Genomic DNA, 27,679 nt, shown 5'->3' with positions numbered 1-27,679 from the left:
ACGATCTCTCTAGGCAAAAGACAGGCACCATAGTCATTAAGTCTGAGTGTGTTTCAATTGACAAATTTATATATATATATATATATATATATATATATATATATATATATATATATATATATATATATATATAATTTGTGTGTGTTGGGAAAGGTTTAGCCTGACATCACAGTTGACCCCAGAGGACTGCAAAGACACAGGCAGGGATTTATTTAGGAGTCTAATGTTGACTGAGTACTTTCCCTAATCTCTAGAGCCCATTCATAGCCATTTTGGAGAGAAACAGGGTTCCATCCTCTCTTACCTGTTGGTCTCCCTGAACTTCCAAAGCTATAAAAGGAGGATACTGGGCTGAGGATATAGCTCAGTTGTAGAGTGCTTGCCTTGCATGCACAGGGTCCTGGGTTCACCCAGCACCACAAAAAAAATCAATCAATCAATGAATGAGGATATTAGGTCTTTACAGGGCTATTAAGCACGAGAAATATCGATGAGCACATGATCAGTGCTCAACAAATAGCAGTAGTACATGTCAAGTGCCTGCCATGCACCCAACACTGTGCAGACAGAAAATAAAAGCTAAAATCGACTCATGTAGGGGAGGCATTATTACAGCATTCTTATATTGAGGCTTTTAAAGTTACAAACAGCTAAGAGTCAAGCTAGCAAGCACCAGAGTTTTTCTTGGGACTGTAGCCGCTGCCATCACCTCTGCAGCGTCCTCGGGGCTGCATTTCCTGGGACAAGGAACTGAGCCAACCTGCCATATGAACATCTTCCTGATCTGAGGCCAGATGGGGCCAAGCCCAGAAGGTTGGGTCTTTGCCAGGCGTTGAGCAGTGTGACCCAGACAGTCTTAAGAAACCGCCTTCTTACCCGGAACAAGCTGAGCAAGCATGCCTGGGGCCTCTCTTATCTGAAATGCCCAATTTAGGGGTACGTCCATGCCTGCTGACCAGAGGCTGGTCTTTCATCTCTCTGGGGCAGGAACCCAGGGTAGGGCAGCCACTGCCAGAGCAGAGGCTTAGAATCAGGCCCAGGAGGGAGTTCTGCCCTCTGATTTGTCCATAGCCAAAGTCTCACTGTGACAATCTGTCACTGTGACTCAAATACCAGCAAGGACAGAGATCTGTAGGAGATTGTGGGATGTCCTCACCTACAAGGAATTTGCCTTCTAAATGAAGCATAAATACCTGAGAATGATTAACCAGCAACAGGACATATTTGAAAGGCCAAGGAAGTGGTGTGGAAAGTGGTGTGGTGTGCTAGAACTCAAGAAAGGGGCAAGGCTACTTTGGGCTGGGGCAGCTTACCTATGACCATGAAAAAGAGGCCTTTTGGGTAATGGTTTATAAGCTCAATTACAAGAATTGGGCAGATCATGAAACTTACTGAGTAAAATAAGTGAAACAGGCTTATTATCATACAGCATATTATCTCCTGACTTGGAGAGTTCCTGGTCCTGTTTCCCAGATGCTGTCTGCAGACCCTTCAACACAGTAGGCCCAGGGTCTCATCAGCTCATTCTCCTCTGAGTTCCACTGATATAGTTTTAATAATGTTCAAGTTCTTAGAGGTGAAGTGTGGGTTTCTATGCTTTAGCCCAGCTTACATCTAATTAAGGAGGCATACCAGCTGGCCTTCTAGTGTGATCATCTATTGGAACTGTCACAACAAAGTACCATTGGCTGGATGGCTTATAAACTTTCAGTTCTGGAGGTCTGGAGTATGAGATTAGGGTGCCAACATGGTTGTGGTATTCTGTTTGCCAGTGTTGGTGATTAAAACCAGTACCTCACACATGCTAAGTAAGCGCTCTACAACAGAGCTACAGTTCTAAGTTGCTCAAGCTGGCCTTGAACTTTTAGTCCTCTAACATCTAACCTCAGCCTAGAGTAACAGGCATGGTGTCAATAAGCCCAGCATAGTGAGGACCCTTTTCTGTCCCCATCTAATTTTATCCTCACTGTAAAAATAAGATTGGGGCTCCCTGAAATAACATCCCCCCTCCCCCCCCTTTTTTTTTGTACTGAAATTGAACCCAGGGGCGCTTAACCATTGAGCCACAACCCTAGCTTGTTTTATTTATTTTATTTTCAAGATGGTGTCTTGCTAAGTTGCTCAGGCTGCTTTTGAACTTGCAATCCTCCTACCTTAGCCTTCCACCATGCTTGACTGAAATCCTTTTTATAGTGCACTAATCCCATGAAGGCTCATGACTTTATTACCTTCCAAAGGCCCCGCCTCCCAATACCAACACATTCCCTAAAGTGTTTAACATATGAATGATGGTTGGACAACATTCATTTATAACATAGTAAAACTTTAACTGTCTTTTCCCTTAATAATAGCTATGAGATGGAGACTACAATACATAGAATCTACAGGGTTTCCCATTTTGTGTAAAGCCAAATACTTGGCTTAGTGCAAACTTCTTTACGGTTTCCATTTTGTATTAGCCTCATTTCTGGATGTTTTATATTATTTTTCTCCACATTTTTAATATTCATCATCCTTAATCTCTTATTTTATATAATAATTCTTAATTTTAAAAAATACACATATTTTTAGATGTTGATGGACCTTTATTTTATTCATTTATTTATATGTGGTGCTGAGAATGAAACCCAGGGGTAGGCAATTACTCTACCACTGAGCCACAACTCCAGCCCCCCCCTTTTTTTTTTTTTAAAGGAGAGAGAGAGAGATATTTTTAATATTTTTTTTTTTTTTAGTTCTCAGCGGACACAACATCTTTGTTGGTATGTGGTGCTGAGGATCGAACCCGGGCCGCACACATGCCAGGCGATCGCGATACCGCTTGAGCCACATCCCCAGCCCCTCCAGCCCCTCTTTTTAATTTCTGAGACAGCATCTTGGCTAAATTGCTAAAGCTGGCCTCCAATTTGCAATCCTCCTACCTCACCCTCAGGAGTAGCTGGGATTACCGGTGTGCACTTGTGCACTGGCAACATTTCCTTATTAATCAACAATTGGAAAGCATAAACAAATTTATTAGGAAATAGACACTTCATCTCTTATTTCCTGGCTTACAACAGATTTCTATAGTTCATCCTTTTTTTTTTTCTTGCAAACTTTCTATATTTATGTGCAGTAGTACATTGACAACCATCAGTGAACTCAGAAAAGCTGATATATATTTTTAATACTAGGGCAGCCACTATAAGTATAATAAAAAAAATCTAAAAAGCCAACAGAAAAATTACAAAGAAATGTCAATTAATATTCAAAAAAGCAAATGTGAGCCTTGTTAGAATCAAAATGGAATACTTATTGTCAACTCTTACAAAAATAAGCAAATAAACCTAAGAGGTGGTGGTGCATGCCTGTAATCTACAACTGCTCTGGAGGCTGAGTCCGGAAGCAACTCAGTTGAGACCCTGTCTCTAAATAAAATATTAAAAAGGACTGGGGGATGTGGCTCAGAGGTTGAAGGTCCCTGAGTTCAATTCCCTGTACCCCCTCTAGAAAACCCTAAGAGGGCTGGGCACAGTGACACACGCCTGTAATCCCAGCAGCTCAGGAGGCTGAGGCAGAAGGATCAAGAGTTAAAAGCCAGCCTCAGCAAAGCAAGGCGCTAAGCAACTCAGTGCGGCCCTGTCTCTAAAATACAAAAAAAAAAAGAAAGAAAAAAGAAAACCCTAAGAGGTTATGAAGGAAGGGGGTCTCACATACAGTTGCTCATTAGGAACTGTCACAAAAGGCTTTGAGAGTTTGAGAACCACAAACTTGCACAAAGACCACCCTAACTTTACATGAAAAATACTTCTGCAAGGAAATCTACCCAGCAACTGTCTGTATAACCCAGAAAGGAGTTTACACTATTTTGAAGAACAATTTTTTAAAAACTCGCAGTACTCCGGCCTCATTTAAAACAAAAATAATTATCAAAGTAAGTGGCAGACAACATTGCACTATAGGTTTTCCTAACAAAAGCCTAGGGTTTACTTTCAAACCAAAAGAACAGCTTCCCTTTGTGGGACCATAGGGGAAGATTCCTGATTTCTGCTATTATATAACAATAACCATAACTGCAGTCTCTAATAGTAATAAATAATGCTGGAGTTAATAAAAATTTTAAAATTTTTCTTTCCCCAATTTCAGCTACATTAATCCTTTTCTGATTCTTCAACTGTTAAACCTGTAGAAATATCAAATGACAAACCGGGTTTACCCAACTATATACCACTTACACCTGGTTCAGACCAGATTTTTGCTTTTGGTTAAAGGCAAGCTTTACTGAGCAAAGGGCAGTTTAATCTAATAGTCACTCCTTCCAACTACCTTACAGAAACACAGGCCAAGATTATGAACATTTCTTTAGGTGGCATTTACTGCCAATAATTTCTTGAGAGAAAAGGATTTTAAATATATATACTTTTTTAAAAGTTGTTGATGGTTCTTTTTTTTTTTTTAAAGAGAGAGTGAGAGAGAGAGAGGGGGACAGAGAGAGAAAGAGAGAACTTTAACATTTATTTATTTTTTCTAGGTTCTCGGCAAACACAACATCTTTGTTGGTATGTGGTACGGCTGAGGATCGAACTCGGGCCGCACGCATGCTAGGCGAGCACGCTACCGCTTGAGCCACATCCCCAGCCCCCTTGATGGTTCTTTATTTATTTGTATGTGGTGCTGAGAATCGAACCCAGTGAATTACGCATGCTAGGCAAGCACACTACCACTCAGCCACAACCCCAGCCCCTAAAATATTTTTTAAGTTGTTGATGGACCTTTATTTATATATAGTACTAAGAATTGAACGAAGTGCCTCACACATGCTAGGCAAGTTCTCTACCACTGAGCCACAACCCTACACCAAGGAAAGGATTTAAAAACAAACAATCCAGTATTCTCCAAGTGATGCTTTATCTGATTTTATCTGACATACATAATGAACTCCTATGTAATTGTAGCACTTTTTATAAAATTTATATATTCTATAGTTAAAATGTACTTAGGTCAGAACTTGGTGAGAACTTACTGTATAAAATGTCATTTACAAGGGCTAGGGATATAATTCAGTTGGTAGAGGGCTTGTCTCACAAGCACAATTCCCTGGGTTTGATCCCCAGACCACCCAAAAAAAAAAAAAAAAAAAAAAATCTTCCTTCTGATGAAGCTGGATTCACTGTTTCAGTGGTTTCTGGCTCATGAGACAATGTTTAACTTATGCTTTATATTTTTTTCTTATCCTTGTGCTGGCTGGATGACAGCCAAGTTCTCTGCCTGTCACTGCCTCCACTAGGAAACATCCTAGTGTCTCTCAGGCCTTGTTCAGCCTGACTGTCCTAAGGGCAGTGCAAACCAGTCATATCCAACTTTATCTCAATCACAAAACAGGCAGGGAACTTCAAGGATCATCAACTTGAAATTTAGCAACCCAAGATCATTCAAAGGGTGGCTGGTTTGCCAAGTACAAAAAACATTTTCCTGCATTCAAATGCACCCCATCAGGTACCAAAACAGGAAATCAAATCTGAACTCAAATGATATCTTGCCTGTTCAAATAACATGCTTGTGGTGAAGAATATGAGAAACAATTTAAAATCATGCAGCTGCAATCTGATCCAAGTCAAGAACCCTCTTCCTTTGGTCATTCAATCTAAAGTATCACTATTCTGTATCTTCTTCTCTTAAGGGAATGAAAAATTCAAACATGTTTCTATTGACTTATATTTTTCAATCTTATTTTCATATCGGCACTATTTTTTTTGTTTTCACAAAAAAATTAGAATTATGAACATCTCAAAAGAAATATATTTGATCAAATGACTGAATCTGGACATCTTCCAATCAACTATCTTTAACTTGATTAGGTTTGTTGTTTGAGAAAGTAAATAATCTAATGCTGTGGAGAATAAGTAATGGTATCCTCTTTTAAAATTATAGAGCAGATATATTATAAAGTAAAAAAATTTTAAGAAGTCATCAGAGACTGAAAGATTAGATATCTTTTGTGCTGCTCTTTGTAAAAGAGCAGATTTTCTCCTGGCTTTCAAATTCATAACCTACTATATAATTTTTTAAATCTTCTCACAGAACTGTAAGTTGTTCCAACATTTCTCAGTGGAAACAAGACTTTAATATTATACACAGCTAAAGTTTTTTTTCTTTTTCTTTTACTGCATTCTCAAAAGACCCATACTACTAGAGTTTTATTTTATCTACCTTAAGCAGAGAGATTTCCTATTATAAATCTGTTAGTTCCCCCAAAAGATCACATTTTTCTTTTCCTTAATAGTCATTTTCCTTAACTCTAGAGCTTTTCTATGCTTTGAAAGAAAGCATTACCACAAGAGTTTTCTTAAAACAACATACAAGTTGCTAGACTCCTGAGGCACTGAATTAACTCTAAAGCAATAAGTAAAGCCGAGCAAATCCACAGCTGTGCACCAGCTCTCAGAGGCTAAGGCAGAATCACTTGAGTCCTCAAATTCAAGAATAGTCTGGGTGGGGCTGGAGATGTGGCTCAAGCGGTAGCACGCTCGCCTGGCATGCGTGCGGCCCGGGTTCAATCCTCAGCACCACATACCAACAAAGATGTTGTGTCCGCCAAGAACTAAAAAATAAATATTAAAAAAATTCTCTCTCCCCCCCCCTCTCTTAAAAAAAAAAAAAAGAAAAAAAGAATAGTCTGGGTAACATAGTGAGACCCCCATCACAAAATAAACAAAGCAATGCCCTAGTCTTATACTATTTCTGTCACCTTTTTTGCTGGATTTGCTTGTGCTGCTTTATCAATCTTAAGTGGAAACAGACAAATACATTGTTTTTTCACAAGACTTTAATTTAAAAAAAAAAACTCAACAAAAATATATAATCAAGCATTTTATATAATGCATACATTCTAATTATCTGCAGATAAGATAAATACCAGAAGGTAAAAGCAGATATTGCTTCTCTTTGGCAAGTCACCAATATTATATCCTCTGCAGAAACACAGAACATTATTAAAAAAAAAAAAAAAAAAGGTCTTAAAATAGTTGTCCCTTAATACAAACAAAATATCTACCAATAATACAGTAGAGGGATATTTCAAATTGACTACAATGTATAATACTTTATAGCACAGGGGTGAGGTGGCAAGCTGTTTTTTACATTAAGGCTCACAGTAGTATTTAGGCAAGAAAAAGATACACTTTTAAGTTATACTCTGTTTTTTTCTTTCTTCTTCTTTTTTAATAGTGTCACATTCAAACTCCTCCTCTCAGATACCATCCCTAAAGAAAACAAAATCCTTTTCCATACACAAAAACTGTTTCACTTGTAGGTCAGTCTGAAATACACACTCTCCAACCAAATTCATTGTGTCTGAGGCAATTCAGCCTCAATACTCAATATTTATCATCTAACTCAGTATCCCCAAATTAAAAAAAAAAGCTCTCTACAGCAAAAATACTTTTGTAGTTCTATGGAAGCAATATATACAGGTCTGAGCTAAAAATTAAAAAAGCAAAGGAAGGGTCCATTTAACACATAGCAGCTTATATCTAAATATATACATGTATGTATATGTTTTCACAGTTAATCTTAAAAAATTTACATGTATGTTCAGAATTTCTCCTACAGTCTATAAATAATATTTTAGAAGCTCAAATGATGAAAATGTAGCACATAATGTATCAAATTAAATAATTCTTTCAAACCTTTAAAAACATATTTGAAGTCACTAAAGCTTGAGGTTTGTAAAGTATATTCTGTCAATTTCTAGTAGTAGGAAAAACAGTCATCTAAATACGATAGGAAAGAAACTCCAAAAGTTTGGAAGGAATTGGAAGCTCCTGGACTTCTTGGGTGGACATCACTCTTCGGATTGACATTCGACATAAATGTTGAAGGCTAGGAACTTGCCTTGGTGTAGCCCAAAAATATACACTTCCATCTTGTGTCCTAAACAGAAACAAACAAAAAAAGCATAAATTCAGTCACCCAAGTATATGTATTGCATATGTCCCTAGAGCTCAAACAACTACCATTTGAGGTTGTATGTACTGAATCACAAATGACACCTTAAAACCTAATTAAGAACCAACCAATCATGTACTCAAATGACAAGGCAATAACTGTAGTATAAAAAGCATTTATGGCTGAGGTTGTGACTCAGTGGTAGAGCACTCACCTAGCATGTGCAAGGCCTACATAAAATTAAGTAAAATAAAGGTATTGTTTCCAACTACTCTCTCTCTCTCTCTCTCCCCCCATATATATATATATATATATATAAGCATTTAGATCCAGGCTCAGTGGCATGAGTGGCTCAGGTAGGAGGATCACCAGTTCAAAACCAGCCTCAGCAAGATCGAGGTGCTAAGCAACTCAGTGAGACCCTGTCTCTAAATAAAACACTAAAAATAGCTGGTGAGGGGCTGGGGATGAGTGGCAAAGTGTTTGCCTCCCATATGTGAGGCTCTGGGTTCGATCCTCAGCACCACATAAAAATAAATAAAAAACAAACAATAAAAAAGATGAAAAACAAAAACATTAAAAAAATAAAAATATAAAGGGATGGTGATGTGGCTCAGTTGTCAGTGCCCCTGAGTTCAATCCCCAGTAACAAAGAATTTAGGGGAGATTTTATTGACAACAAACTACTGTCTGTTTTACCTAAAAGCCACCTTAGCTTGCATCACCTCCACTTTCGTGGTATGGGCGATTGAACCCAGGGGCACTTTATCACTGAGCTTTATATCCATCCCTTTTTATTTTTTTGAGTCAAGATCTCAGTTGCAGAGACTGGCCTCAACTTGCAATCCTCCTGCTTCAGCTTCCCCAGTCACTGGGATTACATACAGTGTGATGCTATGTCAACCCTTTTTTCGTTTTTTTTCTTTTTCTTTTTCTTTTTTTTTTTGGTGGTACTAAGGCTCAAACCCAAGGCCTTACACAAGCTACACAAGTACTTTATCACAAAGAGTTACATCATCAGCTCTTATTTGCCTTTTTAAGAAAAGAGAAATACATATTTACCCAGCAGCTAAAACACTGCCATCAGTAGAAAAGGCACAGCAAAGACCATTGCTCAAAGGTGCGATCTGTACTGGATAATCCTCATCAATTCTCCAGAATCTCACCATTCTAGAAGGAAAATGTTATCTAATGAGTATCTAGTAGAAAATTCAAGGTAAAAGAAAACTTAAAATTCAGAGAGAAATGTCATTGTATCATAAATAACAAAACACATATATAAATCACACCAATGGGCAATAATAAAATATTTTATGACCTCTAAGAGTTGATGATCTTGATCAACTCCAAAGAGACTACACTGCATGGCTGCCTTCCCATCCCAGTATTGAGACTTGTAATGTTTACAACATCACAAGCTTTTCTCCTTACTTTCTCAGACTCTAAACATAATCAGAATCTGTTTTAATGCCTTTCCAAGTAAAGCCTTTTCACCCAGGTAGAGTTTATCTAGAAATACAGCAGAGAACTACATTCAGAATCTGAGTAAACAGGAAAACAATGGTTGTTGGTAAGAACTCCTCTTGTTATGTTTGTTAACATTCTGGAAAGATAATGATTAGCTTTATGACATGATGTGAAAAAACTACTCAAAGCTATATCCATGAACTCTACATTAATAAACCGTAAGAAAATGGAAAGGCTGTGATTAGTTTCTGCTTATCAATAAGTAGCATATCCTTTTCATGTGACATTTCATCTTCTAGCCTAAATAGCAGTGGATACAAACTATTGCTTTTACTATTTTACTTTAGAAATTTCCTTTTGCTTCACCCTTTATAAGATATTACTTTAAGGAAAAAAAAAACCTCTGTGAACTGAGCTAAAAGCTGATTAAAAATCTGCCTGGTTTGTCTCATCAAACAAGGAACAAGAAAGGCATGCATTATCATTAGTTTACATGGATACTGTTTATAGATAATATGACCAATATTTTATGACTTGAGTGTTTTCATGAAGCAGATGAATGAAAGGAAATATTTAAGAAGTAATAAGAAAGTTAAACTGTGATTCACACACTCACTTATCATCAGCAAGGCTTGCAATGTGCAGTCCATCATGACTAAAAGATACAGCTCGTACCCATCGGTCATTTGCTCCTCCGGCAAATATTGGAGTAGGTGGGGGAAACAGGTGCCTAAAGTCAAATACATGTTTTTAGTGGCTATCACAGAAACTTCAAGCAACAAAACTGCCAAAGTACAAAGTACATACAAGGTTTAAAGTAGCCTTAATAAATACAACTGAGAAGACTGGGTAGAGCTGATACAGCTGAATTAAAGAGAACCTGAAACAATTACTAATCTTTTTTTCCATAATATGGTTTAAAACACTACAATTAAAGCCCAACTTTGGGGGGCTGGGGATGTGGTTCAAGCGGTATCGCGATCGCCTGGCATGCGTGCGGCCCGGGTTCGATCCTCAGCACCACATACCAACAAAGATGTTGTGTCCGCTGAGAACTAAAAAATAAATATTAAAAAAAATTCTCTCTCTCTCTCTCCTCTCTCACTCTCTCTTTAAAAACAAAAAAAGCCCAACTTTGGTTCTGGCTATTTTTCCCTAACACAAAAACTCTAGGGAGTAGGGATATAGTTCAGTTGGTAGAGTGCTTGCCTAGCAAGCACAAGGCCTGGGTTCAATCCCCAGCAACACACACACACACACACACACACACAAAAAAAAAAAAAAAAAAACACACTATAATTATCATTTCTACAGAGTTGGGTACTGTTAAATAGGAAGACCTATATCATGAAAGCCAAACTTATTTTGGGAATTTATATTTAAAGCTCTGCATTATTCAAAAAGTTTAAACAACAAAATTTTAATTTATGACAGACTAATGTTATATTTCATATGTTAGCAATTCAAATTATTCACATTAACTTTTTAAAAACTATTAGTGATAACCACCAATGGACTACACACTAAATAGTTCATGCTGAACCTACCCAAATTCCATCAGAATGTCTCCCTTATGTGGATCCCAGATATATACTCGAGTATCATAAGATGCAGTAGCCAGTAATGCTCCATCAGGAGAAAAGTCACAAGCTACAACATCATGGTGATGTCCTTCTAGTTTCCGAATCATGGTATATTTATCCATATTCCAAAGGAAAACCTGCAATAAAAAGACAAATATTATAGCTTCATTCAGACACACAGAGGACAAAATGATACATCTTAAACTAAAACTGCTAAATTTAATTATATTAAACATTATAAATTATGAGTAATTTAAAGAATATGCTCAGTGTCATAGATTAAAAAAATCAATCTTTAAGTTAATTAAAGCAGACATGCAAAATTCTATTTCAAATGTTTCTGTTAAATGTTAATTTAAAAAATAAGCCTAAGCATAAAAATAAAGGCAATGCAATTTAACCACAAAGTTACTGAAATTCACTTATTTAAAAAATTAACTAAAATATACAGAAATAAATAGGGTTAAATACTACCAACCCTTTTCTTTTATTTTTTTTTTCCAGAAACTACCAAATTTTAAAAAAATATACAGACAGAAAACGTAAAGGTTAACAAATTGTTACTCCATTGGCATCTCCCTTTGAGATAATCACTTGTTTACAATAGGCTTGGGTCACCAACGTGAGCCTAGGAAGAGAAACAGATACTGCAAGCAAAGAGAATTTTCAAAGCCAAATGAAATTTCTTTGGCAAACAACAAGAATGTTAAACCACATTACAACATGAAAATGCTATTTTATGAAAATAATACAATTACAACAATTGTGTGAATTAAGATTTACCAATCTTACTTTTCCCAAATGGACTAATATCATTAGTCATTTTCAATATAAAACAGTTAAATTACTTAAGAACAAGTTCACATACACTTTAGATTTTAAACATCAGTAGTTAGACTGTGCAGAATAGCTCTAAATTGGATTCTAATATTTACTTCAGCTTGTCATATTAAGCATAAGTTTGGAGATTTTATAACATCCTAATAAGACAATCTCTCCTCCTTTTGGAGTAAAGCAATCCTTTTTACTACTTTTTTTCTGCACAGACAAAAGACATTATTCCAAAGGAAAGTAAGTACAATTTTAAATTGCATTAAATACTTAAGGTTATCTCTAGCATCTTAAAGAATTCCAAAAAAAATAGCAGAGAAACCATCCGAAAGCCAATTACTTTACATTAAGTTGGTTTCACTTGTCAAGACTCCTCTTTCTACCATACTGGAAGATCAATTTACTCAAAGGAGTCAGTAAATTTCACTGTGGGGAAGATTACTTTAAAAAAAAAAAAAAAAAGAAAGAAAGAAAAGCAGAAAGTGGACATCGACCAGCACCTGTGTACGTACAGTACACCTTGCAGCCGAATGCAAGGTTACTTCATCCTATGGTAAAGGTCGCCCCCAGCCCGGTAGCCAGAGATGCCACTCTTTCTGCCCAGCTAACACCATTGTGCGCCTGTGTGCGAGTGGTGCCAGCATAACCTCAATCACACCAATATTGCTGCCACCACCTGTGACAGGGAAAGCAAGAAGCATATGGAAAACACACAGCCTAAAATAGCAATGTAAACATCTAGCTTTGTTCTTCTATGATTTTTAAAAGAACTGTGCATTTTGTTCTAATTTGCAACTATCATTTTAATAAATCTCTTGGCTAATAAAAATGCACTTTAACTAGCCTCTAGCCCCCCATTAATTCAGAGTCTACTGATTTCGTCACATGTATTTGGACTTTAACCATTTCATAAATATCTGAAGCTATTAAGATCTCTTTAGCTATACTAACTCAGAGGTGGTGGTAAACAACTAGAACAGATCATTATAAAGAAGCATAACCTTCTGAAGAGTCATGTAACTTAAAACTGTCTATAGATATGCTACATAAGACAGACAATATCAAATTGCTTCTATAATTCACTAGATGATTGTTTTTATTTGAGTCTGTTTTTATTATTATTATTTTCGTTATTATGTTTTTAAGTAACTTTTTTTCAGTTAAATGTCCAGGACCAGCTGGGACTCAAAACTTTAAAATCAGCAAACTGGACAAAAAAATAGAACAACAGAGAAGAAAATAATTAGCAAGAGAATGCCTTAAGATATGGACTAGCTCTCTTCTATAGCATAAAAACTTTCCTAATCTTACAAAAAATAAATTTGACATACCCCTTATTTCATAAATATCTCTAAGAGGAATCCAACTTCTCACTTCACAATCATTAACTTTTAAAACTTTAATTTAATTTCCTTCAAATTCTCCCCATGATGAAATAAAACACTGAAGATATTCATGACACCGAGCACAGACTTAATAGCTTACTTAGATTTAAAATGATTATGCACACATTATTATAATCCAATTCACAATGAATGTACAAGAACTTTGACACATACTGCTTTACTGGCTCCAACTGAACACAGCATAGAAGAGTCAGGAGAGAATGCACAGCTGTACACCCAGTTCTGATGTCCTCTCAATACTTTCATCATGTTTCCTGAACAAAAAGAAGTATCTATGTCAACCCTAGAATGCACTTCAAATGAACAGCATTTCAAAATGGCAGTAAATCACAGTATCATAAACTTGTATAGCTGAAAGCAATGTAATCATAACAGAAGTTAGTAATATATACTGTCACTTATTTTTATAAATTAAATTTTACTAAAGTATAATCTTGCACATTTGTTTATGTTGTGCTACTGAGATAGGAATTCAGAATGAAGAGAGAAAAACACTGAATCTCACAAGCCATTGAGATGCAGAAAGCACAGTTATATATCTTAAGCAACAGATGGCCCATGCCAGGCAAGTGCAGGGAAAACTGGCACGAAATTGGGCACCCTAGCTCCACCTCCAGCCTGGCCCCTGACACATCCTTTCTGTAAATATTGGAACCCCAGCAAAAGGCAGGGCTTCTCTCTCAAAATAGCCCATATTCTCCCTTCAATTTATAACTACCTTCCTAAATTTCATGCTGAAATTCTTTTCTGTCACATATACCAAGAACCCTGGTGGTCCTGAGTTGAAGTCCCCCTCTTCTCTGAGAACTACTGGGACCCTTCTCCAGAGACATCTCTCTTCCTGTTACATTACTACAGCAGAGACAGCATGATCCACAAACCAAAAATATTTACTGTCCAATCCTTTAATGTCTGTGACCCTTCATCCATAAAAGATAAAATTCTTTTAGTCCAGTTTCCCTGTTCTATAAATGAAAGGATTGAACACACCAAGTTTAAAAGACATCTTCAAAATGCCTTTCATCCCAAAAATTTTCATCACTCCAAAGTCCTTGCTTATATTATACCTGCAGCACATAGCTATATGGTCATATAGCTATGTGCTGCAGCTCATAGCTGCATAGCTATATGACCAACAGCTGAACAATTAGAATTGATAAAATGCAGGAGGTACTTCTGGAGTGGCTCTAAATCTGAGGAGTTTGTTTCCTATTACATTCTCAATTTAAACTCTATTACTTTTAGGTAAGTTTGTCACTTCCCGCCTGAATCTGTTAAGAGCACCAGCAGATTCTATTAAATTTGTTGCTTCATGGTCTATTTTTCACTAAGCAATGTAGGATATTAATAATCCTCCCTAAAATAAAAGGAAATAAACTAACACAGACCTGTTATATATAACCTAAAATGATCCAGATTTTGTCTTCAAAACAGTTGATATAGATCTGTGTGGTTAGTTTCTAAATAATATCAGAGTATTCACTTATCATAACTGCTGGCTCCTATTCTGGCTCACATTTATGTTTCTTTTGATGTTTACAGGAAAGAGACCAAAAGAGTAAATAGAAAAAACGAAACTTTGATCAGATACCATTTTTAAAGCTGAATGCTCCCAATGTTCCCAATATCTTTCAATAGCAATATCAAAACACTAATCATTTTTCATATCCTGAAATAAAGACATACCATCATCTTTCAGGTCCCACACTCGAAGAGTTTTATCTCTTGAAGCTGACACTAGGATCAAGCTCCCATCTGGAGCAAAAGTTAAATCTCTGACCACTTCAGTATGATCTACCAAATTAAGGAGGAGTTTTCCTAAATGTGATGGGAGGGAAAAAAAGACAATATTAATACTTTTTATCAGCTTCCATTTTTGAAAAACAGGTTGCTAACTACTTTGAAAATATGAATAAAAATTCTTGGGACATCTCCTTGGTTTACCAAGTATTAAATATTTATTTGTTAGTACTATTATTGTTACCTGTAAGAAATAGCTACTTATAGTGTTTCAAAATGGATCATTCTCATGATAAGCAAGCCAAACTTTATTAGAATAATTAAAAGGGGGGGCTGGGGATGTGGCTCAAGCGGTAGCGCGCTCGCCTGGCATGCGTGCGGCCCGGGTTCGATCCTCAGCACCACATACCAACAAAGATGTTGTGTCCGCCGAGAACTAAAAAATAAAGATTAAAAATTCTCTCTCTCTCTCTCTCTCTCTCTCTCCCCTCTCACTCTCTCTTTAAAAAAAAAAAAAAAAAAAAAAAAAAAAAAAAAAAAAAAAGAATAATTAAAAGGGAATTCCCAAAATCTAAACAAATTTCTGGATCAAGTTAATTTAATAAAAAGGAAGGTCTCTGCAGGTAGCCATGGTGGCACACCCTTGTAATTCCAGCTAGTTTGGGAGGCTGAGGCAAGAAAATCAAAATTTGAAGCCAGGGCTGGAGATATAGCTCAGTTGGTAGACTGCTTGCCTTGCATGCACAAGGCCCTGGGTTCAATCCCCAGCACTACCAAAAAAGAAAAACCATAAGACAAATTTGAGGCCAGCCTTGGCAACTTCCCGGTCTCCCTAATAATAAAAAGGACCAAGGAACTGAAGATGTAGCTCAGTGAGAGAGTGCTCTGGGCTTAATCACCAGTAGTGGGGGTGGGGTAGGGGTAGAGACCAGACAACAATATTATCATCACTTTGTAAATCTTTGTATGGTATAATTTTTTTAAAATTTTTATTATTTATTTTTTTAGTTGTAATTGGATACCTTTATTTTATTTATTTATATGTGGTGCTAAGGATCAAACCCAGGGCCTCACATGTCCTAGGCGAGCACTCTATTGCTGAGCCACAACCCCAGCACTGTATGGTATAATTTTAAAATACAAAATCACTTTTTCTTTGTATTTGTTTGCCTTTTGATTACTAATAGACTATTAAACTCTCCAAAAGACATATTATTCCACAATCTTAATTTTAGAACACAGTGGGAAAATGTATTTTACTTATCTATTCTTGTTAATAGTTTCATTTTCTAGAATTTAAATCTATGTGCTTACACTGAATTTTTTTAATAACTAAAATTTTGACTCATTATCCCCATTCAATGTTAGAATCACTTGCTGTGTTCCAAGATATGCCCTGCTTTAATCTACATTTTTAAATTCTTTTACATTCCTGAGCACATAATATATTCCAGAAACTGTTCTACATGAACAAAAACATTTCTTTTTAATGAAATTAAAACATTTCTTTTTAATGAACAAAACATTTCTTTTTAATTGTCCAAAGAACTTAACTTCTCAACCTACCTGCTTAGACTTTAGATAAACAGTCACTAAAACTTTTCAAGGGTTAGACAATGATTGTTAAAACCTGATTTTCCTTGAAAGCCTCTAAACTATCATTGAGAAAGTATGTAAGAAAACACCTTGCTATTTGAGTCATGAACTAAATTACTAGTATATAAATGATAATTAACTAAACACTCCCTAGACATGCCCTTTCTATTGTAATATTCTCTCTCTTTTTTTTTTTTTGTGGTGCTAGGGATTGAACCCAGGGCCTTGTGCATGTGAAGCAAGCAGTCTACCAACTGAGCTATATCCCCAGCCCCCTATTGCAATATTCTCTCAGGAATTATGGACCAATGTGAACTCCACAGTTTTCCTAAATTAAAACCATGAGCTGAGGATGCTATTCAGGGCAATTATAAAATACTCATAACATAAATTCTTGCTTATTAGTATGTTAAAATCTTCAATCATATATTCTAATGCCTGTGAGTAGTGCCCTGCATCATAAAATAATCAAGTTTGCTTTTAAAACTATGGATCCAAAAAAAAATAAATAAAAATTAAAAAAAAAAAAAGACAGCACACCACACACACACACACACACACAAAAAAAAAAAAAAAACCTATGGATCCATACCTGTATATACATCCCATATTTTGATACGACCATTGTTTAATCCTGTTGCAAGGAGTAGCTGATCTTGTCCAAATTTGAATCGATGCCATTCTATATTTACACAGCGGCTCTGTTTTTCTGGAACTGAAGACCCAAAAGCAAGACTCCAGACTATATCTCCACAATCTATAATATGTTCACGAGGCTTATTTTTCTGACCACCATCACTATTTTGTCTTGGCAATCTTAAACTGCTTGAATTAATAACATTCTTGGTGCCATGCAAGAGACTGAAGGAAAAGCCAGAATGAAACTGAATTATTATTTACTCCAACTTCCTATACATATCAATTATAAGTGTTTGTTAAAATAACTTCAATATTGACTATACTGATAATGATTCACAACAGAATCCTATACACAGGAAGAGAGAAAATTGTTATTTGAACTACAAGGGAATGACTGAGTAAATTCAGATCATTAATATAAATGCTCAGTGGCTAAGGAAAAGTTCAATAATAAAGCAATGTATAGGGCTGGGCATGTGGCTCAGGCAGTAACACGCTCGCCTGGCATGCCTGTGGCCCGGGTTTGATCCTCAGCACCACATACAAACAAAGATGTTGTGTCTGCCGAAAACTAAAAAATAAATATTAAAATTCTCTCTTTAAAAAAACTTTAAAAAAAATAATAAAAAAATTAAAAAATAAAGCAATGTATAACTCATTTGCCTCCCAAATTTTCCTCAAAACCACTATCTCAACTGGACTCCCTTAACCTAAAAGCAGAAGTATAAACAAACAAAAAAATTCAAGTAATTTAACTCATTAAGTTCCAAGTTTTCCATTATGTGACTACTTTAACAAAAGTGACACAGGTACATTAACAGAGTTTGAAAACTGTAATCTAGAGAAAATATATCCTATACATATAGTTCACATATTTTTTTTAAATGCTCTAATCTTTCACCTAGTATTTTTCTCAAAAGGGTAGAACTCTAAAAACATTTCAAAAGTTATCATAAATGGTACATATTGTACAACTTAAGTTTTTAATAGGTATTCCACACCTGGGACAATGGGACTTAAGATATTATTAAGTCAATGTTAGAAAACTACCTTTAGCAAAACCCAAACATCTCAAACCATAATCATCAGTTTCCCATTCCTTTAGGCTTAAAGTAATATGTAATAAGGGTATTAATGAATGTAACCATGATGGCCTATTAGACACAAAAGGCAGGAAAAGATAAAAATTAGTATATGATAGTTTAAAAACATTTTTTCCAACAAATATACAAACTCAAGCCCAACAGAGGTATTATAAGTACATTTAAAAGATATAAATATTCTTCAATGTATAACTAAAGCCAGACAATTCTTCACATAGCCTAAGATTAAAACACATTTATAACACTGTCCATAAAAAATATCAAAATGTTTTTATTACTCTACATTGAGAGAAAAGATGGAAAAAAGAATCTTACAAGTTTTTAAGGCTCTGGGACCACGGAACAAGCTTTACTGTACGATGTCCTTGTGACCAAGCAAAATATGAACCATCTGGAGCAAAAGCAACAGTCCAATTTTCACGACCACATTTCTTGTCAAAAGGAGCTGCTGGAGCTAAAAGTTCACCTATAGTACGGGATCTCACTAAAAAGAAAGAACATAAGATGTCATTTATGATCAACAATGAATTTGAGTCTACTTTTGCATGACTTTGGGATTTTCCCCATTGGTGCTGGGGATTGAACCCAGGGCCTTGTGCATGCAAGACAAGCACTATCACTTGAGCTATATCCCCAGCCCTTCTTTTCCTTTTAGACAGGTATAGGGAAATCTGCTGTTCACCCACCAAGCAGAAGTATATTTCAGTGTGAAACCCCCTTAAAAATAACTATTTTTCAGTTTTGATAAAGTGATTGTCCTAAAATTTCCCAGTGCCAGGTCCCCTCCCCCCCCAGAAAGTTTCAACGAAGCCAGGCGCAATGGTACATGCCTGTCACCTGTAAACTTTGGGAGGCTGAGCAAAGAAAATCACAAATTCAAGGCCAGCCTGGAACAACCCAGGAAGACTGTCTCAAAACAATCAATCAATCAATCAATAAAATACTGAGGGTGTAGCTCAGTGGGAGAGTACCCCTAGGTTCAATATCTGACACTACAAAAAAAAAATTTTTTTTTCCAATGAAAGTAACTGATCAAGTAATAATGTAGTGATCAATTCAGGTTAGCGATTACTTAAGATCTCAATTTTACATTGTATTTTGATTTCATCAAGTTACTAACATTTAATTTGCAAGATATTATTAAAAGTTACTTGTATCTTCCAAATTATGTTTTCTAGTATTCAAGAACCACAAATTGCCAGGGGTGATGGCGTATGCCTGTAATCCCAGAGGCTCAGAAGGCTGAGGCAGGAGGATTACAATTTCAATGCCAGCCTCAGAAACTTAGTGAGGCCCTAAGTAACTCTAAATAAAATATAAAAAAGGGCTGGGGATGTAGTTCAGGGGTACAGCCTAGCATGTGGGGGAGGAGGCATTATATACACTAGTGATTCTCAAATAGTGGTCCTCAAGAAACTTCCTAATGGGCCTCAAAGTGACATAAAAATGTTATTGTTTTGGTTTTTAAATAGAGGTGAGCCAGGCACGGTAGTGGCATGCCTGTAATCCCACATCTTGGGAGGCTGAGACAGGAGGATCAAGAGTTCAAAACTATGGACAGGGGTTGTGACTCAGCAGTAGAGCGCTCGCCTCACACGTGGAGACCCTGGGTTCAATCCTCAGCACCACATAAAAATAAATAAGTGAAATAAGTACTGTGTCCAACTACAACTAAAAAATAAATATTTTTTTTTTTTAAAAAAGAGTTCAAAACCAGCCTCAGCAAAAGCATAAGGCCCTAAGCAACTCAGTGAGACTCAGTCTCTAAATCAAATACAAAATAAGATAGGACTGAGGATGTAGTCGAGTGCCCAAATTCAATCCCCAGTACCAAAACAAAATACACACACACACACAAAAGCGAATAATTTCATATATTTTTAATTTCGTTAACAGTACTTAAGTTTTGCATATGTAACAGAAGCTGGCATCCAAGGATAATATCACTTCCACATTTAACAACAAGGCAAATAAACATTATTCTATTGCAGAGTATTCATGCAAACTCAGATGAAATTTCCTCAATTTTGGAAAAGGACTTTCTTTCTTGGCATGATACCAATACTGTATTGGATTTGTCTTGTTTCCAAATTTTACTATTTTTCCTGTTTTCTTATAGGCTGGTTGTCTGGTCAACTCTACAGCATACTGCAATGTGTTTTTATATGATTTTGGCTTAAACATTCCAACAGCTGAACTTTAATATAATCTTATATACTGCAGATCAACTAAAAACCACTTATAGCTGTATATTATGGCACACACCTATAATTCCAGCCACTTAAGAGGGCTGAGGCCAACCTCAGCAATTTAGCAAAACCCTTTCTCAAAAAACAACAACAAAAACAAAAAACAAAGACTGGGGACATAGCTTGGTAGTAAAGCGCCCCAGAATCAATCCCCAGCACCAAAACCACTAATACTCCTGTAGTTAGAACAAATATATGTGCACAAATGTTCAGTGGCACTTCCAATCTGAATGTGTGCTTCATCAATAGCTAGTATAGCACCTGACATAGGAGTTCAGTAAATATTTACTGAACAAATATGAAAGCACATGTATAAACTCTGATTCTTAAGTGACTTAAATGTTCCCTGCCCAATTTCCTAGATACATTAACAAATCAGTATGATTTAAAATATCAAATCAAACAAAAAAAAAATCTAACACCTACTTTTCTATGATATTCATAGATAAGAATAAGGATTATTCTTTCTTTTTTTAGGATTATTCTATTTTTGTTGTAGCGAGATTATCAGAAATTCTTTTCTTTTTCTTTCTTCCTTTTTTCTTTTCTTTTGAACCCAACGGTACTTAAACCACACCCCCAGTCCTTTTTTATTTTTTTATTTTAAGACAGGGTCTGGCTAAGTTGATGTGGATGGCTTTTAACTAGAGATTCTCCTGCCTTGAGGCCTCTGGAGTTGCTGGAATAGAGGTGTGTGCCTCCAAGTCTGGCAGAAATGTTTCTTTTTCTTTTTAAAATTTTTAAATTTATTGATGGACTTTTTATTTATTTGTTTATATGTGGTGCTGAGAATCGAACCCAGTGCCTCACACCTGCTAGGCAAGTGGTCTACCACTGAGCCACAGCCACAGCTCTGAAATTTCTTTTTAGAGACTCAAGTCTTCCTTCTACCCACTCCATCCAGTTCTGATTCTAAGAGAATAAACCTAAAACCCTGATCCCAAATGACATACATGACATACAAAATACAGACATGAGTATTATTCATCAGGCTGAAATTTCTAGTTTCAATCATTCCTTTGATTAGTTTCAAATCCATTCTTCATTTAATTTCATCAGTTTTCTGGATTATTCCAGATGATAGTGGCCCTCATTAAAAATAGAACCAAAAACTACATACCATACCTCAGGTATGGTTAATTTATTTATTTTTAAATATTTATGTTTTAGTTATAGGCAGACACAATGTCTTTATTTTACTTTATGTGATGCTGAGGATTGAACCCAGTGCCCAACACATGCTAGGTGCACCCTCTACCTCAGAGCCACAACCTCAGCTCCCTCGGGTGTGGTTTGATTAAGGTAATGATCTATCTGTATTTATAGAGCATAAAATGACATTAATTATACTGGCAGTCACAGGACCTTCTTAATAGAAAATTCTATTAATAAAAATAGTGGTAACACTCAGACATTTGCAGAAAGAGTTTTTAAATACACAAATGACTTTAGGAAGGGCATGCTGTTCCAGGTTTTCTTATATTTTTCTAAGCTCATAGTCTTACATGGTCATTTCACTAGGTCCTTTCTTTATATGTCTGACCTCTGAATTTGCAATTTCTGCCTAATTTTTTTTTTAAATCAACTTTCTGTGTAACCAAACCAATCTTTTAAAATCCTTACATTTTAGGAGAAAAAAGCAAAGTTTACAAATAAGGGATGCAAGTTTTAAAATTCAACTGAAAATATGGAATCATTATCTTTAAAAGAGAAAGTCCCCAGTTAAATTAAATTTCCCACAAGATTAATTTTCTTAGGCCATGTATTAAAGTCACTTTTTTTTTCTTTTGGCCACAATCACGAACTCCATTGTATAAAGAATGGTAGTAGAGTGTGGGGTGCACAGCTGTGATCCTAACACCTTGGGAGTCTGAGGCAGGAGGATCACAAGTTCAAAGCCAGCCTCAGCAACTTGGCAAAATCTTGTCTCAAAATAAAAAATAGGGCTGGGGCTTTAGCGCCAGCTTTGCATGTGTGAGGCACTGGGTTCGATCCTCAGCACCACATTAAAATAAAGATACGGTGTCACCTACAACTAAAAAAATTTTTTAGGGCTGGGGATGTGGCTCAAGCGGTAGCATGCTCGCCTGGCATGCGTGCGGCCCGGGTTCGATCCTCAGCACCACATACAAACAAGGATGTTGTGTCCGCCAAATACTAAAAAATAAACATTAAAAATTCTCTCTCTCTCCCTCTCTCTTTAAAAAAAAAAAATTTTTTTTAAATAAATAAAATTTAAAAAGACTGAACATGTGGCTCAGTGGTTAAATACCCCTGGGTACAATCCCTGCTACAAAAAAAAAAATAAAAATAAAAATAAAAAAGATTAAAAAAAAGATAAAAAGTGGTAATAAATTGAAAAATGGAAAAAATGGCTTAAATAGTAAATCTCATGAAATAATAAGTTTTTTTTTTAAAGAGAGAGTGAGAGAGGGGAGGGAGAGAGAGAGAGAGAGAAAATTTTTTAAATATTTTTATTTTCTAATTCTCGGCAGACACAACATCTTTGTTTGCATGTGGTGCTGAGGATCGAACCCGGGCCGCAAGCATGCCAGGCGAGCGCGCTACCTCTTGAGCCACATCCCCAGCCCATAATAAGTTAATTTATTCTCAAACATACAGAAACTCAAGAAATTGTGCCATTATAAAAACTGCCACCATACATGAGATTCATAAGGCTGAGGCAGGAGGATTCCAAGTTCAGGGCCAGCCTGAACAACTTAGGGAGATCCTATCTTAAAACAAAAAGAAAGACTGGGGATGTATCTCAGGGGTAAAGCACCCACCCTGAGTTGGATCCTCAGTATCCACCAACCCACAAAACTGTCAAATAAATGTGTGACACTGTAAAATAATAATACTTCATTTCTTGCCAATAAGAGATATATAAAATGATCTCTGCACTTTAACCAAATAATTTAAGCACTTAGATAGTTAACCGGTACAATATTATAAACCTATTACAAGGTTCATACTAAAGTGCACTGGGAAAAAATTTGTATTGCCTGGAACTGTTTAATGTTGGCATCCTAAGAAACATCATTAAAATTTTTTTTTAGTTGTAGATGGACACAAAATACCTTTATTTAATTTTATTTATTTGATGCTGAGAATCTCATGACTGCTAGGCAAGAGCTCTACCACTGAACTACAACCTCAGCCTGAATAATATCATTTAATGACCTTGTATATGGGAAAAGCTGCATGCTATGAATAATCCACCATAAGACAGAACCCTACATTAATAATATCTGTAGAGTAGTAACATATGAGTCACCACTGAACCAAGCAAACCAGATATAGCTCCTTCTTCACATTCTTCCCTACAATTTCATAACCAGAAAGGGAAGATCTGTGGTAATACCTTGTGAAAGATGGCAGTAGCTCAAGGCAGTTAAGCCCCAGTCATACAGAATTCTTCAGTCATTCATGGAATTTTGCCTCTACTTTCGGTATGTACTTAAGAAGCCAAACTTTGTATAGCTACAATTAATACCCCAGAAGCCAAAAATACAGTGGTATATGCCTATTATCCTAGCCACTCACGAGACTGAGGCAGAAAGATCACAAATTTGAGACCAGACTCAGCAATTTAGCAATACCCTGTCTCAAAATAAAAAAATAAATAAATAAATAAAGGGCTAGAGATGTAGCTCAGTGGGAAGACACCCTGGGTCCAATCACTAGTACCACCAAAAAAAAAAAAAACAAGGAAGCTTCAAGTTTTATTCACAGATATAAAACTACACAGAGGGCTGGGATTATGGCTCAGTGGTAGAATGCTTGCCTAGTATGTGTGAGGCACTGGGCTCGATCCTCAGGACCCACATAAAAATAAAAATAATGAAAAATAAAGGTATCTACAACAACAAAAAATATTTAACCTTGTATCCAAATGATACTTCAAAAAAGGAAGGAAAAAGTCAGGAACAGTACCACATGCCTGTAATCCCAGCTACTGGGGAGACTGAGGCAGGAAGATGGCAAGTGCCTTGGCAACTTAGTAACACCCTGTCTCAAAATTTAAAAATAAATGAAAGGGTTGGAGGTATAGCTCAGTGGTAGAGCGCCACGGGGTTCAATCCTCAGTACTGTAAAAACCAAAAAACAAGCAACTAGGTTTTTTTTTTAAAGCTTAGAAAAGTCTAAAATTCTAGATATTTGGCACAAAGCTAGTAGGAACTTTTTTGAGACACAAAAATGCAAAACGAAAAAAAGGTTTTAATTAATAAGGGCTACTTAAAGCTGGGGTTGTGGCTCAGTGGCGCTGGTCTTGCATGTGTGAGGCACTGGGTTCGATCCTCAGCACCACATAATAAATAATTTTTCAAAAAGTGGGGGGGCTACTTAAGCCAGGTGTAGTGGCTCACGCCTGTAACCCCAGCAGCTCCAGAGGATGAAGCAGAAGAATCACAAGTTCAAGGCCAGCCTAAGCAATTTAGTGAGGCCCTGTCTCAAAATATAAAAATAAAAAAAGCTGGGAATGTAACTCAGTGGTAAAGCACCCCTGGGTTCAATCCTCAGTTCGGATCCCCCCCAAAAAGTACTACTTAATGGATGGTTCTACTTATGCAGATATGCTAAGCAGCTGTCTTCATTCCTCAGGAAAGAGAAAAGTTTTTTAAATGTACTATAAAGATGATGTAAAATACATAAATATGAAAGGCAGATCACTCATGTGTCGTATTATGGTGAAGCAAAGGGGGAAGAAAACCACAGAACTGATTATAAGAATTTTTCAGGTCAAAACATACTTATTAGTCTTAACATACAGTTTAAATTAAAACAGGGCAAAAATTTAGTGTGTTCTCAATATCTTCAAGAGTGATTAAAAACCAGGGTTAAAATCACCTCCCAATCAGCCATTCAACCTTATTATCCCCCTAAGAGAACAAAAGTTCAAAATTCTATAATAGGATTCTTTTGATATAGAAATTTACAGACACAAAGGATAGCTAAAGGACATTTTAGCTACTTGAGCTTCTCTCCTTCTCTAGAAATAACTCCTCCAAGTATTTCATAAAGAAGTACACTTACTTCAAGAGCAGGAAATGCAAAGGCTCTCTGCTCAGTGGCCACTGCCAATTTTTATTAACACTAAAGTAAGTTCAGTGTCTACTAAGCATTTCAGTCAATGTAAGGCACCCAAACAGCCATAAAAGTTGTTTCATGTATTTTAAGAGAACTTAAATAATGTTAAATACTTTAAAAGGAAGCCACTAGGTAGGTCTGGACCACAACCTTCAATACCCATTTCCCCGGGCTTCAGCTTGGCAGTGAAATAGTAGGGACAAAGGGTAAATGCATTCCTCAGCCTCGGTTTACAGCCTCACAGCCATTAAAAGATTCCATCTTAACTCAGTTTGTGCATTTATCTACCCTCAAAGAGCGCAAAGTGTATCAGCCATGGTGCTTTCACTTAATTCATTCTTATCACAGGGCAAAGATGCTTCCAATTAACATTCCTAAACCCCTACCCCTACAAGTAACCAATAAAACTAGTTCCTTTCTTTTGTTCTAGTGAGCCACAGCCTGACACTTTCTGGTCAGAGCTGTCCCTAATAAAGGCTTTTTTTTTTTTTTTTGGCCTAATAAAGGCTTTGCCTGTATATTCGTACTAGCGGGACTCGATTTTATTTCTATGATCAAGTCAAAATTCCCTGTGTTCAGCATCAAGAGGGCCATTAGGCTAGTTTTTAGAAAGCCTTTCCAGACTTTGCTCTTCTGTTCAGTAGTCTTTCTTCCGTCACTCCACTCTACTCTGCTTCTCCCATATGTATTTGAAAGATAATTCTGAAAAAGTCTGCTGCATCGCTTTCGTTAAGATCACATCACTTTTTAAAATACTGCGTTCTCCAGGCTGTTGGCACCTCTTCAGGCACCTTTCTCATTAAAGAGCAGTTGGCATATAGAATCCTCTCCCTTTCACTGCAGGTCAGAACATACAAGTTTACTTTTTTCCCCCATCGTGAACCTAAGAGTTCCTGAAACGCCACGATGCTCAAGCCCTGAGCCCCGAGACTCCCAGGTTAAGTGACCTGCGCCAATTTCGATGAACAAACTGGGGTCCCGGAGGTAAGTTCCCGCCTGAGTCACACAATGAGCCGGTCTGCCTGGGTCTGCCCGGGGCTCGCCCGCACGCGCCCAGGCTCCGCTCCACAGTCCAGCCCCTCCGCTCAGCAGGCGCCGCATCTATGCCGGGTCCCATTTGCCCCTCGGCGATCACCCACCCGCGAGGCCACTTCCTCCTCTTCGCTCAAGAGCATGTCCTCAGCTAGCTCACTCGAGCTCTTCCCTCGGACTCTGAGTCGCTTCCTCTGAAACCTCCTTTGGAGATTCCCTACTTCTCCTCAGCTCCCGCGCACGCACCCTCCGTCCCATTCCTCACCGATCTCTTTCTCGTTGACCCTCGGGGGAAAGCTGGCCATCTATGGGGAACCGTCTGATTCCGGGGATACGATGCAGATGCAACGACAGAGAAGGGAAAGGCGAACGCTGAGGGGCGTGACGCGAGCTCGTTCCCTCCCGAGTCCGGGAACTGAGGGGTGGGGCAGGGGTGGCCGCTTCGGCTTTTGCTGGCTGCCCCGGGAAAGCACCGGAAGGCTCGGACCAAACTACGGAGTCTAACACAGACAAAAGACCCTTGTGCTCTGGCTCCCGCCTACAGATGATAACAGTAACCTCGACGCCGTCGACGCAAACGAGACACTAAGACAAGATGGCGGGCGGCACGGGTGATATCTGGGAGGCGGGGGCGTGGTCCGGTGACGTCAGCGCCACCGGCTCCTCCTCCAGACGCACGGGACGTGACGGCCCGGGCCTGGATCGCGCGGGCGTTGTCTGGAGCCGAGGTGTAGGGTGGGGTCGGAAGAGTGCGGAGGCGGAGGAGCAGAAAGCTGAAAAATGACCACCCGACTGCCTCTAACCTGCCATTTATAAGTCGACGTGCCTTTGGAAAAGGAAAGCCAATTGTGTAATTCATATTAACCCGCAGCTTAAAGATTGCTTGGAATTTAATCTGGCTGAGCCGAAAGAACAAAAAAGACATTTAAATTTTTAATTCAATTTTGCAACCTCCCTAACCCGCCATGTGCTGGGGAACTGGAGGTTGCATTGATGAAAGAGGATGAGAATTCACT

The 27,679-nt window shown here is 37.3% G+C and overlaps 1 protein-coding gene across 2 annotated transcripts; it reads right to left on the bottom strand.

Moving 5' to 3' along the window:
- Positions 1-6,787: 6,787 nt before the first annotated feature.
- Positions 6,788-27,272, bottom strand: Wsb1 (WD repeat and SOCS box containing 1). 2 transcript variants are annotated; one of them, XM_005327802.5, is made up of 9 exons: positions 26,929-27,272; positions 18,607-18,775; positions 17,142-17,410; positions 14,900-15,031; positions 13,367-13,467; positions 10,941-11,113; positions 10,010-10,123; positions 8,989-9,096; positions 6,788-7,911 (listed from the first exon to the last, which is right to left on the bottom strand). In XM_005327802.5, exons 1-9 carry the CDS (start codon positions 26,966-26,968, stop codon positions 7,752-7,754), a joined length of 1,266 nt encoding a protein of 421 aa, XP_005327859.1. In that variant the 5' UTR covers positions 26,969-27,272; the 3' UTR covers positions 6,788-7,751. The 2 variants fall into 2 exon arrangements, with proteins under 2 accessions (XP_005327859.1, XP_021583747.1); XM_021728072.3 differs by lacking the exons at positions 17,142-17,410; positions 18,607-18,775; positions 26,929-27,272 and adding an exon at positions 12,308-12,483 and having other exon boundaries at positions 14,900-14,936.
- Between the last annotated feature and the right edge of the window lie 407 nt (positions 27,273-27,679).

The sequence above is a fragment of the Ictidomys tridecemlineatus genome, chromosome 3 (assembly GCF_052094955.1).
Source record: "Ictidomys tridecemlineatus isolate mIctTri1 chromosome 3, mIctTri1.hap1, whole genome shotgun sequence".
Taxonomy (NCBI): domain Eukaryota; kingdom Metazoa; phylum Chordata; class Mammalia; order Rodentia; family Sciuridae; genus Ictidomys; species Ictidomys tridecemlineatus.
Note: the sequence above shows the minus strand (reverse complement) of the source record. Positions and strands in the feature narration are given on the sequence as shown.

Bases quoted from the DNA above. Each gene is read 5' to 3' on its own strand.
- Wsb1 (XM_005327802.5), bottom strand. From the start codon at position 26,968: ATGGCCAGCTTTCCCCCGAGGGTCAACGAGAAAGAGATCG. The intron at 18,776-26,928 runs GTGAGGAATGGG...CTTTCTTTTTAG, and splicing joins GGTCAACGAGAAAGAGATCG to TGAGATCCCGTACTATAGGT. The intron at 10,124-10,940 runs GTAGGTTCAGCA...ATTTGACTTTAG, and splicing joins GACATTCTGATGGAATTTGG to GCACCTGTTTCCCCCACCTA.